The sequence below is a fragment of the Rattus norvegicus genome, chromosome 1 (genome assembly GCF_021556685.1).
Source record: "Rattus norvegicus strain SHRSP/BbbUtx chromosome 1, alternate assembly SHRSP_T2T, whole genome shotgun sequence".
NCBI classification, from domain to species: Eukaryota; Metazoa; Chordata; class Mammalia; order Rodentia; family Muridae; genus Rattus; species Rattus norvegicus.
In genome coordinates, this window is record NC_141534.1 from 189,003,421 (window position 1) to 189,024,805 (window position 21,385).

Consider the following 21,385-nt stretch of genomic DNA (forward strand, 5'->3'; position numbering starts at 1 on the left):
GACAGAACAATTTGCAAATTCATCTGGAATAACAAAAAACCCAGGATAGCTAAAGCTATCCTCAACAATAAAAGGACTTCAGGGGGAATCACTATCCCTGAACTCAAGCAGTATTACAGAGCAATAGTGATAAAAACTGCATGGTATTGGTACAGAGACAGACAGATAGACCAATGGAATAGAATTGAAGACCCAGAAATGAACCCACACACCTATGGTCACTTGATTTTTGACAAAGGAGCCAAAACCATCAAATGGAAAAAAGATAGCATTTTCAGCAAATGGTGCTGGTTCAACTGGAGGTCAACATGTAGAAGAATGCAGATCGATCCATGCTTATCACCCTGTACAAAGCTTAAGTCCAAGTGGATCAAGGACCTCCACATCAAACCAGACACACTCAAACTAATAGAAGAAAAACTAGGGAAGCATCTGGAACACATGGGCACTGGAAAAAATTTCCTAAACAAAACACCAATGGCTTACGCTCTAAGATCAAGAATTGACAAATGGGATCTCATAAAACTGCAAAGCTTCTGTAAGGCAAAGGACACTGTGGTTAGGACAAAACGGCAACCAACAGATTGGGAAAAGATCTTTACCAATCCTACAACAGATAGAGGCCTTATATCCAAAATATACAAAGAACTCAAGAAGTTAGACCGCAGAGAAACAAATAACCCTATTAAAAAATGGGGTTCAGAGCTAAACAAAGAATTCACAGCTGAGGAATGCCAAATGGCTGAGAAACACCTAAAGAAATGTTCAACATCTTTAGTCATAAGGGAAATGCAAATCAAAACAACCCTGAGATTTCACCTCACACCAGTGAGAATGGCTATGATCAAAAACTCAGGGGACAACAGATGCTGGCGAGGATGTGGAGAAAGAGGAACACTCCTCCATTGTTGGTGGGATTGCAAACTGGTACAACCATTCTGGAAATCAGTCTGGAGGTTCCTCAGAAAATTGGACATTGAACTGCCTGAGGATCCAGCTATACCTCTCTTGGGCATATACCCAAAAGATGCCCCAACATATAAAAAAGACACGTGCTCCACTATGTTCATTGCAGCCTTATTTATAATAGCCAGAAGCTGGAAAGAACCCAGATGCCCTTCAACAGAGGAATGGATACAGAAAATGTGGTACATCTACACAATGGAATATTACTCAGCTATCAAAAACAACGACTTTATGAAATTCGTAGGCAAATGGTTGGAACTGGAAAATATCATCCTGAGTGAGCTAACCCAATCACAGAAAGACATACATGGTATGCACTCATTGATAAGTGGCTATTAGCCCAAATGCTTGAATTACCCTAGATACCTAGAACAAATGAAACTCAAGACGGATGATCAAAATGTGAACGCTTCACTCCTTCTTTAAAAGGGGAACAAGAATACCCTTGGCAGGGAAGAGAGAGGCAAAGATTAAAACAGAGACTGAAGGAACACCCATTCAGAGCCTGCCCCACATGTGGCCCATACATATACAGCCACCCAATTAGACAAGATGGATGAAGCAAAGAAGTGCAGACCGACAGGAGCCGGATGTAGATTGCTCCTGAGAGACACAGCCAGAATACAGCAAATACAGAGGCGAATGCCAGCAGCAAACCACTGAACTGAGAATAGGACCCCCGTTGAAGGAATCAGAGAAAGAACTGGAAGAGCTTGAAGGGGCTCGAGACCCCATATGTACAACAATGCTAAGCAACCAGAGCTTCCAGGGACTAAGCCACTACCTAAAGACTATACATGGACTGACCCTGGACTCTGACCCCATAGGTAGCAATGAATATCCTAGTAAGAGCACCAGTGGAAGGGGAAGCCCTGGGTCCTGCTAAGACTGAACCCCCAGTGAACTAGACTGTTGGGGGAAGGGCGGCAATGGGGGGAGGGTTGGGAGGGGAACACCCATAAGGAAGGGGAGGGGGGAGGGGGATGTTTGCCCGGATACCGGGAAAGGGAATAACACTCGAAATGTATATAAGAAATACTCAAGTTAATAAAAAAAAAAAAAAGAAAAAAAAGTGAGGGATGCAAGGAGCGGGAGCTACCTGCCGCTTAAGAGGCAGTCATTTATTGGCAGGGCGTGCGTAACTCCAAAGGAAATCAAGAACCACCTCAGAAATGCTAAGATCCTCAACCAGCTGTTGACACGCACTTCAGGGGCCTCCTCAGGACCCCATGTCTGGTTAGTAGCACTCCACTTTCAGTCTTAGGACATTAGACAGGCCTTCATTTGCTCGACTTCCATCACACACAGGCTCTTTAACTCACCAAGACTTTGTCTGAAGCAGGAGTGTCCAAAGAAGGGAGATCGACTTGTGACTGGCTGCAGGGAAAAGTCCTTACTGAGCAAGTTAAAACAAAGATGGAGGGCCAGTCCAAACAGCAAGTGTAGAAACTCTCCTGGTGCTATGTATTTATTTATTTCAGCGCTATGTAGAAGAGAAAGGAGCTGGGCATAGGCTGTGGGAGAGGCATTGAGGTGCTGGCTGTCAGCTGTGAAGCAACATTCCATCTGTGACATACGGAGAAAAGGTAGACCTCAGGGTGCAGTCTCATGTCCCCACCCATGTGCAGAGAACACAGATATTCAGTCTCTCTACCCAGTACCACCACAGGCTCTAGTACTCTGTCCCAGTGATGCAGAGGGACATGGGTTAATCAGGAATGTTCTTTGGAGAAAAGGAGAAAGGTTAGTGGGTTTGGGAGTTCTTCAAGTTTTGGCAAGTCTCCTGTGAATTTACTTATAATCTGGCTCTAGTGTGTGTGTGTGTGTGTGTGTGTGTGTGTGTGTGTGTGTGTGTGCGCGCGCGCATATGTACACAAGTATGGATGCCTATGTGTGTGTGTAGATGTATGTGTGCAGAAGCTAGGGGGAGGACCTTGGGTGTCCTGCTCTATCAGGCTTTCTACCCCTCATTCCCTTGAGATGGGGCTTCTCACTGCACCTGGAGTTAGGGTGGCAGCCAGCAAGTCCAAGCAATCCTCCTGTCTCAGTCCTGGGGTTACACGCATGCTCAGCACACCTGGCTATTTTGGGGGGGACCAGAATCCAAATTTGGATGCTCATGTTTTCACAGCAAGTGCTCAAGCCCACTGAACCACCTCTCCAGCCCATAACCTGGTCCCTTTTTTTTTTTTAGCTCTAGTCATGCAACTGATGTGCCTAAGAGGAATTAGAATGGTAGAAACTCTGTTCATGTCCAATTGGGGGATACTATGATACTGGAGGTCACCGGAATTGACTGGAATTTTCCAAGCTAGTAAATGGGGAGATGTTAGTGGATGCTGGGGGCGAATAAGTTCACTGCTGGCCTACTAAGGCTTGGCAAATGCCACCTCCACTGTTTTCCTCTCAGTATCCCTTATCGCACCATAGGATATTGCAAAGGAATATATTTAATGGCCAGTCAAGCACCAAGTCTTTATGCTGGGGAACACCTTTGCATTAATAACACCCACAGAGTTTGGAAACCATTTAGAGGACATTTAAGTGTCCTGCCCTATACATACAATTGTGTCTACTCTCATCATAAACCCCTAATCATCTAACTGTAATATATATGAGATTCTGTCTAAGAAACTCCAGCCAAGGAATTCTACTGAAACACATTTGGCTTTGTATCTCTTTTTCTCTTCTTTTGAGAAAGGGTGGGTCTCCCAGGATACCCTCAAATTCATAATCCTCTTGCCTCTGCCTTCCAAGTTCTGGGATAAAAGACATGCTACTATACCTGGCTTGATATCTCACATTTTAAAAGTTTACCCATTCCATATTAATAACCTTATTAAAACTTCCAATTGCAATTTACACAGACCTTGGGTCTTGAAACAAAAATATCAGTTTCATCAGAGCTCCTGTACAGTAAATGTGGAGCCTACAGATGGATATTCAGAGAATACTGAGGAAGTGAGCTGGGCACAGATGAACCACGGGCTCAGCACATCTTGTTCTCACAGGTGGACCATGAGTCCAGCACACCTTGCTCTCACAGGTGGACCATGAGTCCAGCACACCTTGCTCTCACAGGTTGACCATGAGTCCAGCACACCTTGTTCTCACAGGTGGACCATGAGCCCAGCACACCTTGCTCTCACAAGTGGACCATGAGTCCACTTGTTCTCACAGGTGGACCATGAGTCCAGCACACCTTGTTCTCTGAAACTAGCAAGAGGGCCTGGGGAAAGGTTCAGATAAAGGCCAGTTTCAAGACTGAATGGAAGAAAATTGAAGAAGCTGAGATATGGGAGCCTCTATCATCCCTATGTGGAGGAGACTAGCTTCATACTTAGAGTGGGTAAAAGATGCAGGGCTTGGACCTTACAGTGAGAATGGGAGTGCTGTAAAGTTCAGGTAAGACATGGCTGAAGACTCAACCAAAGTAGAATTGGTACTGTCTGAGGGCTAACAGCACTGGTTAGAAGCTTGGGTGCAGAATTAGAAACGAAGAAACAGCTGGAATACTGCATTGTTAGAGAAGGAGAGACCAGGTGACACATGAGGATGGTGCTGGAATGATTGTCCACTGGGTCCAAAAAAAAAATGGAAGAAAGTGAAATCAAGAGTCTCATTGGTAAACTTGAGGACAGGAGTGAGTTTGGAACTGTGCTAAAGGTGAAAGGAGACAAAGACAGAACCTGTCATTTCCTGAGGCTGCCATAACGAATGACCAGAAAACCATCAAAACAGCAGAAGGTGATTCTTTCCACAGTGTTGGAGGTGAGATTGCTACCTGAGTTGGTCCCCTACACATGCGGTGAAGAAACACTGCTCTGTGCCCATCTTGTAGCTTCTGGTGACAACTGTGTTGTTCTGGGCCTTCACGTTCACGGTTACTGTCTCGGCCTAGCCTCTTCCCAGTGTGTCTAAGGTTGCTGCCATGGATTTGAGTCCCACACATCCAGGATGTGGGACTCAGGGTGAAACATTTCAGTCATGGCAGTTTCGATGACAAGGCCCAAGGTTGACTGTGAGGAAGCATTTCTAGAGGAAAGAAAAGAAAAGCTGGTGACAGAGTAGTCGCTCGAAAGCTGTGAGGACAGTCGGCGGCGACGGAAGGTAGGAAGGAGGCTGGGAATGGTGAATCTGTGTCCCAGAGAAGTGTGCTTTGGGAGATGATGATGTGGTCTGTTGGAGGGACGTAGACCTGGGGAAACTCTGCTTCCTTGTCAGCCTCATTCTGATTCCCTGTGAACCTTAAACATGAGCTTTAAAACAGACCCAGCCCAAAATATTTTTAATTAATTGGTTTAAGATAGAACCCTAGGTTATCTTTATTTAAATAAAGGTGTGAAAGTAAATGAAACAAACTAACAAAGAAAGAACCAGAAAGGAAGAAAGAAAGAGTTACATCTTCCTGTGCTGTTCACAAGCCTGCAGCCAGCAACAAGAAATACTGCTCTAAAGACAAAGCAGGACCTTCAGGGGGGAAAGCAGCAACTGGGAATCTGGGGTGTTCTCCATCCAGGCTGGAAGGAGAGATACTGGGGACACGGCAGAGTACCTACCTTCATCCTTTGAAGTCCCAAGCAGAGCCAGAAAAGTAAGACCCTTGCATTGCTTGGCTCTGACTGAGGTTGCTTCCAGCCAGGAGAGTCTGTGCTTTGTGCAGCCCCACACAAAGGATGTAATTCAGATGTGGGCTCCCCCCATAGAAGATGGCAGAACTCATTTCTACAACAGTTGCTATTCTTGCAAAAACAAGCCTTTTGCTCCTCAAAAAAAAAACGATTTTAATATATTTGAAGAAATATTTTTGGCCAGGATAATACTCCACGGCTTACTTTGTATTTTTGAATACATAATACACACATTAAAAATTTCAAGCAGCGTAAAAGATTATACAATCAAATGTAATTCTCATTTATTCCTGGTTGCCTAGTTCTCCCCACCCACATACAGTTCACTCTCCCGGCACTAACTACAATTACCAGAGTCCTGAGTCTCCCTCCTGAGATAAGGTGCCGTATGGCCTTTCTTCATTATAAAGCATAGGGCCATCCTCAGTGTAAGTCCCCACAATACCAAACTCTATGGATGTTGAAGTCTCTTATGGAAAATGGTATAGTATCTGGGTCGCATCCTACACTTGTGTAATCTTCAAATCATATTTAGTATCTTTAGGTGACTAGTTTATAGTACATAATACAGTGTCAATACTGTATACAAAGAAGCATCTGTATGTATTTAGCACATACAAATTTTCCTACAGAGAAAGAGAGAGAGAGAAAAAGAGAGAGAGAGAGAGAGAGAGAGAGAGAGAGAGAGAGAGAGAGAGAATGTTGTGTGTGGGTGGAGATCAAAGGAGGGCCTCATGTATCATTCCTTATCCTCCACCTTGTTTGAGGCAGAGTCTTTCTGTTTCTCTGCTGCAGGTACCAAGCTAGCTGGTCAGTAGCTTCCACAGAACTCCTATCTCTGCACAATTTGCATAGGAACGTTGGTATTTAGAGGCATATAGATACCCATCTTTACGTGAATTCTGGGTACCCAAACTCAGGCTAACGCACTTGCCTGGCCTCCCCAAATATTTTCGATCCACAATCAGTTGAATCTCTGGCTGTAGGACCCATGGATATGGAGGCTTAATGTGTGGAGATTGCTTGTTGCATATTAATATTTATAGACCTACTGATTAAACAATTTGTTCTAACCCATAGGGACAGATAGTTAATTTATTTCTGTCTTTAAATTTATATGTATAAATATATAAAAATTATATATATTTAACAATAAATATTATTTATTTATATTTATAATATAACACTCTCCCTCTCTCTCTCCCTCCATATATATATATATATATATATATATATATATATATATATATATATATATATATATATATATATATATGCAAGTAAGAATCTCAAATGGGAGAGGGGCCTGCATGGGTCACCTATGGGAGGAAGCTAATAGCAGCACCCCCAAATCAGCCACACTCTCTGATGTGTTGTTTCTGCCTCCCCTCCCCCCAGGAGCCTGATGCCGAGGACCTTGGAGACCCAGATCACACTGGAGAAGACGCCTAGCTACTTCGTCACTCAAGAAGCCCCTCGGAGGATCTTCAACATGTCTCGAGACACCAAGCTGATAGTGGTGGTGCGGAACCCGGTGACCCGAGCCATCTCTGACTACACGCAGACGCTTTCCAAGAAGCCGGACATCCCCACCTTCGAGGGCTTGTCCTTCCGCAACCGCAGCCTGGGCCTGGTGGATGTGTCTTGGAACGCCATCCGCATCGGCATGTACGCACTGCACCTGGAGAGCTGGCTCCGGTACTTCCCGCTGGCCCAGATCCACTTCGTCAGTGGTGAGCGGCTCATCACCGACCCAGCTGGTGAGATGGGGCGCATTCAGGACTTCCTGGGCATCAAGAGATTCATCACAGACAAGCACTTCTACTTCAACAAGACCAAAGGATTCCCTTGCTTGAAAAAACCAGAGTCAACCCTCCTGCCTCGATGCCTGGGCAAATCAAAAGGGAGAACTCATGTACAGATCGACCCTGAAGTTATAGACCAGCTCCGGGAATTTTATAGACCTTATAATATTAAATTTTATGAAACTGTTGGGCAGGACTTCCGGTGGGAGTGAGTCTCCAGGGTACAAGGGCTCTATTGTTGTCTCTTCCACAAGGTTTGCTCCCAGAAAATCTGACCCCCATCTCCAGCCCCTCTTCCCATCTTGAACCCTATGATAGATCATCTCGGAACCAGAAAACTGAGTAAAGACCCAGAGATTGGTGGTTCCTGTTTAATCCAGGATAATTCTGCCTGCTTCTGGCATACCCATCCAGTTCTAGAATCTGCTCCCATCCACCCATGAGTGGTCTTGGGGAATTCCTGTAAGAAGAGTGGACCTCCCAGTGTTGGGGCATATTCTGAGTGGAGATGGAGCTGTTGTGTGAAAACAGCAGTCCATCCCAACACTGTACACTCAGTGGTGGGCTTCGTAATTCCAAGTGGCATGTACCTTCCCTCCGAGCTTAATTTTCCCCAGCAGCCCTGAGCGGTGGGGTGGGGGAACGCCTTCCGCCCTCCTCAGAACACAGCAGCTCACTAACAGTGTGCAGAGCCCCAAACCCCTCTTTGGCCACTCCAGGAGATGGACTCTGGGATGATGAAATAAGCCAGTGACTTCAAAGCCTGTGGTGTCCACTGTGCTCGGAGGACGATGTCTTTGAAAAGCACTCAGTGACTCTCCCCACTCCCTGTGGACAAAAAGCACATAATTCTGCTGTTACGGGTACTTTCTTCACGCGAGCTTTCATGTTCGGCATGCACGGGATCATGCTTGTCCATGTGAAATAAATATGGCTTTCTCGTGTCCTTCACACTGAGTGTTTCTGTCTGAGCCGGGCCTTCAACTTGTTCTGTGAATCCCAGTGTAAGGAGCAGTCGGGGATGTGGAGGACTTGGGAGGACAGCTGGAAGTGGGTGGGGGTGTGAAGACTGTGTCGGGAGAAGGCAGGGTCTCCATGGGGGATGGTGGCTTCTGGCTGTAAGAAACTGGTACAGAAAGATTACACGGGGATCCGCAAGGCACGTGTTTATTGTATGTCTCTATCTTCCGCACTAGGCATTGGATCCAGACCCTCACTGCGTGCTAGGCAAGTGTTTAAAAACCAAGGTATATGGTTGCATTTGTTTTCTTATTGTGTTAGTGTCTTGTGTACACACACGGAGGGGAGTGGGCATGTTTGTGTAGAAGCACATGTGTGCACATGCACGTGGAGGACAAAGGTCAGTCTCAGGTGTCATTCATCCAACAGGCCAGCCACACTGCCTTTTGAGACTAGCCTCAGGCTTACCAACTGTGATATTGTTTCTCAGGTACATTATCTACCTGTTTGGTCGTTGTTGTGGTTTTGTTGTTGTTTTGTTTTGTTTTGTTTTGAGGCAGAGGCTCTTACTGGTCTGGAACTTGCCAATTAGGCTTAGCTGGGTGACTGAGCCATGGCATCTGCCTGTGTCTGTTTCCCCAGTACAAGGACTGCAAACACAGGATACTATGTTGAGCTTTTACCTTGGGTGCTGGGGACCAAACACAAGTACTCAAGCTTACTTAAGAAGCTTTACTGACTCTGCTATCTCCCTTCCCCCTATATTTAATTTTGAATAGGGTCTTACTAAGTTGCTTAACCTAATCTTGAATTTAGGGTCCTCCAGCCTCAGCCTCCTAAGTATCTTGGATTGGAGTCATGTGCTACGGGCCCAGCTTCTTCTCTGAAACATGATTTTGGTTTGGTAATATCTCTGCTTAGATACTTTCAATTTAAAATGCCAAACTGAAGACCCAAGGACTGAGGGAGCATCAGATATGTATTTTCTGCTCGGCCAGCATGAAGCTTTGAAATAGCGGTCAGTGGTTACGAACTGAAGGTATTTGTCTCAAAAATGTAGGGTTTCAGCTTTTCTTTTCAAAAAAAAGAAGAGAAGAGAAGAGAAGGAAAAGAAGGAAGGAAGAAAGGAAGGAAGGAAGGAAGGAAGGAAGGAAGGAAGGAAGGAAGGAAGGAAGAGAGAAAGACTTGCCTACAGAATGCCTATATTCTGACATGAGATTGATGACCACTTTTGGATATGGCCCTGCACTCCTGAGCTTCCTAGCTACCACTTGGCTCTCCCTTCCTTGACAGCATGATCTGCTTGGCCCATGTAGGTAGTCCCCAGCCTTGCCTTGAATGTCCCAGACTCTAAGGATGGTGTCCAGTCCATCCAACATGACACCCAACATGACTCCGACTCCCATCGTCTGGCTCATCTTCGGCTTTGTTCCTATCCTGTTCAACACTCAGAATCACGTACTTCCTGTGCCCTTTTTAAGTCCCCACCCTCTGGCTCGCACCCTCTCCTTTGCTGCGGAATGCTTGCTCTTCTTCCTCCCCCACATCTCTGTCTCATTCAAAAACCAAGACCCCAGTAAGAATTCATTCAAATGTACTTGCTTGGCATTTGTAAGGTCACCTCCCTCTGCTGACAGCTGCTCAATCTTTGGTCTTCATTTGTCCATAGCAGACTTGTATCACACTAGATAACAGTTAGGTATTTAAATGTCTTTCCACCATAGATCATGAATTCTTTGAAGATCAAGACTCTTTCATGGGAACCCACAGTCGTCTCAGGGCACACATGTAATGGATGGATGTGTAGGTGTGTGGGTGGATGCTGAAAGACCAGGGCCTTGGAAAACCATGTGCCAAAGAAGTAAACTGCTGCAGTATGATTCCTGCCTGGCTCCATAATCTAGGAGCCATTGAGCTATACAGATCCTCCAGGGGTTTCTGCATTCACCTGTTCTTCAGGGCATTATAGAGGTGTTTTAAGGCAGAAGCCCCCGCAGGTTCAGCTCAGCCTCCCATCCCAACAAACCAATTAAGAAGGTGAATAAATGATAAAAAGTAGAGAGAGGTCTTTGGTCTGTATTTACATTGGGAAGGGGAACAGATAAAGGCACCACATGACTTCAAATCTATCTTTAGGGAACTGACTAGAACTTTAGGTTTAAGCAGAGGAAGAATTGCACCAGGAATCAAGAGCTAGACCATAATTAAGCCTCCCTGGTCAAGGTGTGGTCTGGATGCTTTTGCCCAGTTCTGGTTCTGCAGGGTGGTCCAAAGAAAACTTTATCACTTGGGAGGGGCAACCTGGTGAGCATAGAATGATCAGCTCTGCTCCAGGACACCAAAGATAGGTAATTTCTTTCATCTGGGAGGTGTTCTGTGGGCCAAGGGCTCTGCTCTTCCTGTAGTCAGCGGCAACTGCGGGCTTAAGATAATGACTAGACTTCAGACGCCCTTGAGGATCCTGAACCATTGAGGCCATTGTAAAAGGCCTCTGTGATTCTTATCTCCAGGCCTTTGACCTTGAAGGAGAGTAAAATAAGCTAGACATCTGGTGTTTCTAGAAGGACGCTCATCCGGTGATTATCATCCCAGCATGCTGAGGTAAGCAGGTGACCCAAAGAAAGGGAACCAGGTCCAAAATGAAGGCAGAGACACCAAGTTCTTATCCTGCCTTGTGGGACCAAATGAAGAGTTCTAAGTGCCTATAGGTCATGGAGAGGCACAATCTGATTGCCAGGATCAAGGACACAAAAATCCTATACATAAACTGTATGTGTGGGTAGCTCTTGTGAGCCAAGCATCTTCCAGACAGCAGATGACTGTGCCCATGGTATTGAGAAGTGACCTTGTGAGTTTATCCCTGTCGATCTGAAAATGTGATGCAGAGGAATAAGTAGCCATTACTTCCTGGAAACCAGACTCGGAGACACTGGTGAACAGACAGACAATGTATGTGGGCGGCAATAAATTGCCCTCTAGTATTTCCCACTGAAATGTGTTTAGTGCCCTGGTATCCTGAGCCATACTCTGGCCAAAGCCATAGCCACTGGGAGACAGAATCACTGGGACATAAAAGAAACCTCTGATAAAATGTCAGTAAAATTCAATAGTTTATCTCAACTTTAGGAGAATTCACTAAGAATTTGTAAAAATCTTGAACATTGTGTGCAGATAAGCTTCATTCTTCTACAGTGCCAGCATCCGCAGACCGCCCAGGCTAAGCAGCCGCCCCATCTTAATGAATAGGTATGTCTACTGTAATTAGCATATCCATCATTGTATGCAAATGAAAGATGCTAAAGTATCTTTAAAATCCTAGCCGAAATGACGGAAATTCAGAGTACACGAGTCTACTCAGCAAGCTCTGATTTTTAATCTAGTGTAGCTGTTCTCTCTCACTCAGGCTGCCCTGGGGCAAAGTTGGACGAGTCCCAAATTAGTACAGTTTAAATAGATGAAGTCTGACGATTGCATCTGAAACCAAAAGACCTCCTCAGGGAGACTCACACAGGAGAGAGAGAGAGAGAGAGAGAGAGAGAGAGAGAGAGAGAGAGAGAGAGAGAGAGAGAGAGAGAGAGAGACACTGTTAAGACCAGAAACCCAAAGCAGTGTACCTCTCTGTTGATATATCTCAAAACGTGTGGCTGGCTGGTCTTTAATACCATAGATGTAGACTCCTCTCACCTGCAAGATAATTCAAGATAGCTCACCACATGTCTGCATTCCACTCCACAGAGAGAGAACAAGAAACAAAGACCATCCTAAAAAGAAAGAAGTGGGTCTATGGACTCATAGCTTGGCTTACTCTAGCAAGGACCCTTGCATTAGGGTACTCAAAGTCCAGGGGGAGATGTTCTCCATGAGCTTCGGGAAGGAAGGATGCAGGTGTGCCCTGAGCAGAAGCTGCTGGCACTGGGAAGATAATAAGCTCTCTGAAGTCCAGCTTAGTGTCCTGTTTGTCTTTCTGTGGTTGGTACTGCATTGAAAGCGAGGAGAGATATCATGCACTGACCACATCTAGACTGTTGCAAGTGGGTTGCTACAGAGACAATGGGTCAGAGTTCAGCTGTCACAGTGGCTGGCCTTTGCCCCTTCATATACTGTTCTCTCAGGATGCAAAGATGATTCAGGAGAAGTCCTTTCCTTCTATTTGAGGCTATAGCATCTTTTCTGCTTCTATTTCAGGTTTCAGGATCCTTTCTCTTCACAGCCTCCTTGTGATGTGAATGATAGTCCTGAGGGTCAGACAAGGTAGTAGCATTCCTTCCGTCCACATCTACTTCAGTAGAACTCAGTCCCTTGGCCACCGTGTGGTGTGCAGAGAGATGGGAACAGGTAAAGTGTTCTGTCTTAGAATCAGAGGACAGCAAGTATGGAGGGCCACCTTCCCGCCCCAGACACAGACTCTTGACACAGAGCGAAGCTTTGGGTGTGTACTGTTCTCTATGGCTCTGGGACTGTGGCACGTAAGTGTGCTTCTCCACTCAAATGGAATATAACTCAGTCCTTGCTTCCCTTGCACTGCCTCTACCTAAAGGTAGAGAAAGTGGCACTCCTGGAGCTCAGTGGGTTCAAGTTCAAATGCAAACCCTCTTTCTTACCTGTATGGCTTTGGGCAAATGCTTTCTTTTCTGGAAGAAAGTAATCATCAGCAGATCGAGACATACACTGTATTCGTGACAAGAGGTTTGCTGTGGAGATTAGGTGAGAAAAGTCTTGTTTAGCACATAGTAGGTTCTCAATTTGTTCTTCTTTATTTGCTCCCTGGCAGAAGAGCCTGCTGTGGCTGCTAGATTCCTGTCAGCTATGATGCCCTGCAGCTCTCAATGAACCAAGCTCATAGCAATTTCCCTCACCCTGTCTCTCGCCCTGTACCTTGAATGAAGTCGCCCTTACAAGCCAGGGTCAAGTGGTTCAGTCGAAACTGATTCAGAATAAACCCAGCCTGAACATGCTGCTGTTATCTCAGGGGGCTGGGAGAACGAGCGTAAATGGTTTGACACACACTTTATAAAACTCTCACTGCATTTTGCTACTACAGGGAACATGTAGATGCACTCCCTAGGACCAACCAGTATTCTTAACTGGTTGCTTTGCTGACAATGGTAGCTTGAACAAAGACTCTGTCTCTCTTAAAAGGGGACCTTGATTGCCCAGTAACATATATCTTGCTCAACTCATTGTTTGAGACACAAAGCACCTGGGCATTGCATTGTGGGATATCCCAACCCTGCAGCAATAGACATTTTTATTTGGGCCAAAAAGTGTGGCTTTTACATTTATATCTTTTGTCCACTTTGGACTGCAGAGAAACCCAGAGAATGCAACCCTTTGCTGAACATGGTTCAACCCAGGGTATTGATGCCTGGGAAGAAGGGGAAATGGGTGTTGGAAAGGCCATTAACAGCTTCTATTACAAGGAATCCCAACTGTTTGAAAAGTTGCCCCTGATTATTAATATTTTTCCAACCAATCTTCAGAACAAACCTAGAAACAACTCTGTGCTCCCCACACATGGTGCTATTTGAGACTTCCAATTTGTCTCTCCCTCTGTTCTTGTGTTTTGAAAGCAAGGGACCCCAAATACCAGCTTTTCTCTACCTTCTTCTCCAAGCTAGTAAGTCCAATTTCTGAGGGAATGGCAGGACCAAGGGAGAAATCAACTATAGTATCTGCCAATCTCCCTGGTGTAAATGTTCCCACTGTGGTCAGTTTCTTGAGACCAGAGCAACATGGCTGAGCATATAGATAGGCGGAATCACACATAACCAACTCCTTGGAGTCCTAAGTAGCCAGCTGGGGTACACCACGCCTAGCTGCTCCTCTCCTGGCTTCCCTGGCTAGAGAAACCCTAAGAGGATAAAGCCACAGCCAATTGTGTTGTGTATTGAAGAGCTTGGTGCCTAAATTAACCTGAGCCCTGGGATCTGGACCGAATGCATTTTCAGTTTTGAGTCAGATGCAACTCAGCTGGTGACACCTCTTCATAAAGCTTCAATCCAACTAAGTTCAATTCTATCCTGTCATCAAAAGAAAAGGAGAGACGATTTAAATGGCACAGCAATTTTACCTTCCATTTTCACAGATAAAATGTACGCGTACTGCTGAGTAACTAGGAGAAGGAGCCCCAGGTCTTTTGTTTTCCCCTCTCCATGTATGTGACTCTCACTGAGAACATGCTGCTTCACTAAACTGGCTCTAGTGTTGAATATTACTTATCTTTATATTCCAGTGTGCCTAGACAAAAGCCACCTACTGTTTCAGATGCTCAACCTGGTGAACAGAAATCTGGTGACTGGTGGACCATTGCAACCATAGTTTGACTAGCTTTCCTCTAAAAACTCCTTTTGAAGCTTATTCCTCAATGCACATTAGCAACATGGGGAGACTTTAGGAGGCAAATAAGATGTTGGGGTTCCATGCTTGTCATAAGGCTTAATAGAGTGAGTTCTATCACCTTTGTCCTTCTGTCCCTTATGTCATCCAAGGCCACAGCACTTGAACATGCCATCACGTTGGCCTTGGACTTTCTGGCAGCCGAACTGTGAGGTGAACTTCTGTGGTTCACCAAGAACTCCATCAGGGCATTTTGTTTCAGCGTTGGGAACAGATTAAAGCAGAGGCTGGAAGAGTAACTATTGGATTGAGGAGATCTCTAAGGTAATTCTATTATGTCCCTTTGTCGTCCAACTGCTTCACTTTGGAACCCAGTCTCAGGAGAAACTCAAGTCTACTTTATTTGATTACAATCATTTGAAATCTATTTCCTCCGGATACACACAGAAGATGGGATAGACCATGAAGAGATAGTGAGAGAGAAAAGCAGAGGAGAACAGAAGGACTTTTAGAAACTCCTTAATTCTTAAATCACCCCCCTTCCCACTTGATACTGGGCCACATAGTTTGTGTCCCCCTCCTCACTCAATACATTTAACAAAAATGTATGCATGTATGTGTCTGACATTTGTTTTGTTTCCATGTGACTCAGGGGCCTTGAGATAAGTCTGCATGATTGACATGTGTCAGGCTGATGCCTATCTGACTATGTGATTGACAGTACCTGGCTAATTGGATCAGGACTGACTTACAGGCATGGTCTGCCCCAGAAGCCCCTTGTGTGGAGCTTGGCTGTCAGGACCATCTTATCAGATATTGATGGACTTGCTATACTGCCCCCATGTGCTTAGGGAGGGTCTCTGTGTCTTTCTAGACCTAGAAAGGGGGTTGTACCTCATCCCTTGACCCAATTCTTCCACATTTGGCTGGCTGGCTGGTTATATCAAAGAACAAGTAGGATTTTGTGGCCCACTAAACACAAATGACCCCTGTCCTAATAGAGCTCAGTTCTAGGCTTCTGCCAGTGACTGCACAAGCCTCTTCTGCCACTTTCTGAGTCCCAGAAACTCCTTGGAGAGGTTCTCTATGTTCAGAGTCCTTAGACCAGGGCAGAGCATGGGGATTCTGGATATATGTATATAATATTATGGATATAATATAATGATGTTGCCAACAAAATAGCGGAAGTGAAAAATTCAGGGCACAGAGGTATTTTTAGGAGTTCAGCTATGTCTTTGAATAATGAGATGTGAGGTTTTTCTGGTTAAAGAGAATGAGGTCCTTTCACATAGCTTCATATCATTTTCATTTTGTAATAGCTACAACCCTTATTCCCGATTCTGCAGAGGAAAGAAATTTTCCTAATGTGACCCAGGTTCCACAGTGAGGACTCAAATCTACCACTTCTAACTCTAAAGTCCTTGTCTTTATAAGGAAAGGATGTGTACTACAATGTTAACATCCAAATTATCTTCTAAGACATTGCCATCCGCAAAGTCTGTTAGACCCTAGGCTAGAGAGCAGATACATATTATAATGTGCACAGGACTCATCGAATCTTCTCTGACATGTCTGAGAAGTGGTGACAGGAATAAGACATCAGACACAGAGCCTGTCACTTCATCTGCAATGACAAGGACAAGCTCAGGGCCACCTGTGACAGCAAGGGCAAGCACAGGATCAGGGGCAACCAAGCTGATGTCTGGGCAGTGGCGCTACCCATCTGAGGGTCAACACAAAATCCCAAAAGAAAGGTTCTGTAATGAAAAGGGTAAAATCTTGGAATCAGGGTGCACACATATATACTCCCATCACTCAGCAGGCTGAGGGAGAAGGATCATAAGTTCTAGACCAAGTTGAGAAGCTTGGCCAGAGTTTGTCTTGAAGAAGAGGAGGGGCAGGAGGAGCCACAAAAGCAGCAGTGTGTGAAGGTGGGGACACACTATAATTGTGTCCAGAAACACTGTAGTGAAAAATCCTGTAACCAAACTCAGACATACCTTTGAGCTTCTGAATACTTGTTGTTTTGGTTGTCTTTGGTGTTTGTTTTTTAAGACAAGGTTTCTCTGTGAAGCCTTGGTTGTCCCAGAACTCTCTCTGTAGACCAGGCTGGCCTCAAAGTTATAGCAATCCACCTGCCCTTGCCTCCCAAATGATAGGCTTGAGCCACCATATCAGGAGTTTCTGAATACTTAAGGCAAAGAGGAAAGCTCATGGGAAGTGCAGCTCATGACGAGAGTTCAAAGGACAGAGGACCAGTTTCCTGAGGAAGATCTTCACATGCGAGACACTTGTTAAAATAATGTTCCTTTTTACAGGAACTGGGATAATCCGCATGTTAGCCTACCCCACATACAATAATGAGAATCTAAATTAGATGCTTCTGTTGGATGCCCAGATGGTATGGTATAACAACTACTAATTAGCGGCAGTCTGGATTGGTAGAGGGAAAAAGTTAAGACTATCTTTTCCTTCCTTGAGCCGAAGTCACAGATTATGTTATTAGATTAGCTGTGAGTAAATGATATGCTACTGATGTCACCAGTGACTTCATGTGAAAAGGGGCCTAATAAAAATGGGCAATTAATAACCAAAGATTCTGTGACTAGAGAGATGGCTCTGTAAGATCGTTGGCTGTACTTGAAGAGGACCAGAGTTCAAGTTCTAGCACCCACATGGCAGCCCACAACTGTTTGTAGCTCCTATTCCAGGGATCCAACTCCCTCATACAGACATACAGGCAGGAAAAACACCAGTGAATCCACAGTGTAACAGATAGATAGATAGATAGATAGATAGATAGATAGATAGATAGATAGATAGATAGATAGATAGACAGACAGATGATAGATCTTTTTTTTTAATTAACCAAATTTCTATGGAGAGGATGGTGACTACAAAAACTGCTGACAGAGCAAGTCTCCAAGAACAGTTCTCACGTATTTAAAAACTCAGCACTGGACTGGTGAAATGGCTCGGAAGGTCAGGGGTTTGCTGCCAAGAGACCTGAGCTTGATCCCCAGTATTCAGCAGTGAAAACAGAAGACCAATTCCTAAAATTTTCCTCTGACCTATACACACACACACACACACACACACACACACACACACACACACACACACACGGGGAGTGGGGGCAGGCAGATAGATAGATAGATAGATAAATAGATAGATAGATAGATAGATAGATATAAATACCATTTTAATTTTTTAAAACTCTGTTTCCAAAATAACAGCCCAGCCTAGCTCTGAAGAGTCTGAGTTTGGGAAGTGATACGAGGGCTCGGCTCCATCCTGTGGCCTGCTGTATCTAGGTGATCTGTCATATTTTTAATATCTTTTGTCAACCTGAGTTTAAAATATTGAATGGTATGAAATTTCCAATACCTCACTGTTTTGATCTATAAAAACGACACATTCTCTTGTCTCTTCCTAAAACAAACATTTAGGAAATTAGAAGGCACAGTAAGCGATCTATGTGTCCTGTCTGACTTATTTGAGCAGCTAGGGCCTATTTAAAAGTCATGCCATATGGATAAACACACATATAAAATGTCGCTTTTCTCCTTCTCACGCATTATAAAAAGACAGTCATTAAATTCGCCATAATCTTGAACATCAATTCCTCTGCCTGTGCTTATTAGCATTTTGAGACGTTTGTACGATGTATTTTCCCCTCCCCCAACCCGTTCCAGATCCCCTTTACCCTTCCCCCTTCTTCCTCCCACCTTCCCTACCCACCAGACTTTGTGTCTTCTTTTCTCCTCATCAAGTCCAGTCTGTGCTGTAGCCATGCACTGGTGCATAGTGGACCCACCAGCTCCTTTTTGCGGTAGATAATGATCAACAACAGGGATCCACGGCAGGTCAAGGTGCAGGGAATGGTAGGGATAAAAGACCGATTTTATTTCGCAACAAGAAACTCTCTCTCTGCTTCTTTTTTTTTCTGGACACCTCTCTGTTCAAATTCCTGCGTGGTGGTGTTGATGTAGGCAAGAGGTTAAGTCTGAGGTAACCAAGGGAACAGCAGCTGCATCTTGTAGCGGTGTCCCCTGGAGGTCAGCTGCCCCTTTGTGGTTAAATCTCTTTAAAGCTGAAGTTAGATTGTCCCCACCGCATTAGAAACTGAGGAATCAGGGCAACACACTAGCGAAAGGCTACATCCACAAAGACCCAATGTCATTAATTATGACATCGCTCACAGGGAGGCTCGGACATCCTCCTCTTTCAAGGGCTTTTCTAGAGGATCATGGGAAGATGCTGAAAGGAAGCATTGCTCCACCATGATTTGAGGAAGGGTCACCTTATCTCATGGCTATGGCCCCTACCTCTTAAGTACCCACAAGAAATAATTTTAAATTTACAACATAGGGCACACCGGCTGCTCTGCGTCTTTGAGACAATTCACTCCAGCCTCTCTCTGAAGTGTTTTCTTTGTTAAATAAACTTCAGCTTAAGTTGTTTATATTTCTTGACTTAATTATTTTACCCCAAAAGACAAGACTCCTGTGACAGTAGTACCATGAGAATTTTCTCCCAGTTCGTACCTTGTCCATATCCCCAGGACACTGGGACCCCTGACCTCACCTCTTGGTGATCAACTGTGGAAACGGAGCAAGGCTTTTCCTGCTACACAATGTAAGCGCTTGCTGACATGACACCAGCACTCGTACTATCACACAAGCATGAGGTTCAAATACGGGTCCGATTTCTTTGTCCTCGCTCAGTTAAACTGCTCTGCCGTTTCTGTTACAAGTACACACACACACACACACACATACACACACACACACACACACACACACCTGAGATTAGCATTGATTTGGATCACTGCAAACTGTGTAGCCAGTCAGGCATGGCTCCAAGGAAAATAATTTCAAGAATGTTTTAATATGGAGATTTTTTTAAAGGGTTCAAATGTAAAATGACTCCTTGCCTCTTCGAAGGGTTTTCTTGGCAAGAGAGGTTTTGACCCTTCTATAAAGCATATTTGGGGTTGGGGATTTAGCTCAGTGGTAGAGTGCTTGCCTAGGAAGCACAAGGCCCTGGGTTCAGTCCCCAGCTCCAAAAAAAAAGAACCAAAAAAAAAAAGAATAAAAGCATATTTGGAGACCACCTTTAATTTTTTAATCACAAATGTTTAGCAATTAACCTTTTGGGGAAACTGGCAACAAATCTCTCTCTCTCTCTCTCTCTCTCTCTCTCTCTCTCTCTCTCTCTCTCTCTCTCTCTCTCTCTCTCTCTCTCTCTCTCCCCAGAACTAAGTGAATGAACATTTGGGGTGGACTCATTTGATGTTTCCCATTTGGATGGGTAGAGTTCTTTGCCAGACACAGGTTTTTGGTTTGAGCTTCATGCATAAGTTACCAATTCTACCTGGCACATTTGGCCAATTGGATTCATTGTTTCATGTTGCCTAGATCCTGTAAAAGTAACTTTGACGGACAATGGATGAGAGGAAAGTCATCCCTGCTTGCTACTGCAGTAGGCCATTTCCTATTACTAAAAAGAATAGTCCAAGTTTGTAAAGAGCACAGTCTCTTTGCACGTCATTTAAAACAAAACCAATTTTCCAGCCTATACATGCAGATTCTCATGGTGAGTTTGGTAAGATGAGAGAGAGAAAGGAGAATTAAAAGCCCTGGGTCAATACTAATAAGATAGTGTGACTCTATTTATAAATTATTTATATATGAAATCACAATTTATATATAATACGCCAATGGGCTGAACTACTTTGCTCTATCTATTCTCTATTAAACAAACTGGAATAAAATCATGGCCAATAGTTAAATAATGACCTAAACCCTCTTGTCCCCAATGAAAAATATAAATAAAAGAGACTCTCATCTTCAGTTTGTAAAAATGAGATTTCAGGGAGCCTTCAGTGGACCAATGTGTCAGTAACCTGAGTCATTCTAACATGATGTCTGCAATTTGACATGTCCATAGTAGTTATGCAGCCATTACCTTAATTTTTATTTATTTTTATGCGTGTATGTTCGTTTACTTGTGTTATGTGCACTTGTGTGAGGTTACCCTCAAAGGCCAGAAGAGGGCATCCTGTCCCTCAGAGATGGTGTTGGAGGAGACTGAACTGTGAGTTGTGAATCCTGGGACCTAAGCTCAAATCCTCTCCAAAAGCAGCAAGTGCTCTGAGTCACTCAGTACCTCTCCAGCCCCTTACTTTTTGTCCTCAAACCATCACTTTCCTTAGTCCTCAATTAGTGAAACCTCTACCTTTTAATCATGAATGGAGACACTGGTTCCATCAACTCTAACTAAAACAAAAACCCACAGCTCTTGCTATTAGATAATGCCTCCCCCATCAGAATGCCACCTAACGCTTCTCCTCAGACTCGACCTGTGTGTGGTAGCACACAGTAGGTCCCTCTACCCTTCCTGGGTGGGCTCATTTATCAGAAAATGCTAGTCTTGTCTCAATCTAAAATCAGTCAAGTACCTGAGTAAATGGTCGTGTGTTCCTCAAACACACACTTTACAGAGGGGAACTTCCCAGGGTCCCAAATGAGGGACTGTGGGAAAGCATTAATAACTCTGATTCACAAAGTCAGGACTCAGTCAGCCATCACAAGGGTGCAACTGCAGTCTTTTTTTCAGTTTTAGACGTGTGTCTCTTCCCCCAATTAGCTCAGAATTCAAATGGAAAAGCAGAATTGTACTTTA

The 21,385-nt window shown here is 44.4% G+C and overlaps 1 protein-coding gene across 1 annotated transcript in view; it reads left to right on the top strand.

The window, feature by feature from the left end:
* Nucleotides 1–8,353, top strand: part of Hs3st2 (heparan sulfate-glucosamine 3-sulfotransferase 2) — a 112,753-nt gene extending 104,400 nt beyond the window's left edge. The window contains 1 exon segment of the mRNA NM_181370.3: nucleotides 6,996–8,353. Within this exon segment, the coding sequence (NP_852035.1) occupies nucleotides 6,996–7,614 (619 nt within the window). The 3' untranslated portion in view covers nucleotides 7,615–8,353.
* The last annotated feature ends 13,032 nt before the right edge of the window (nucleotides 8,354–21,385 follow it).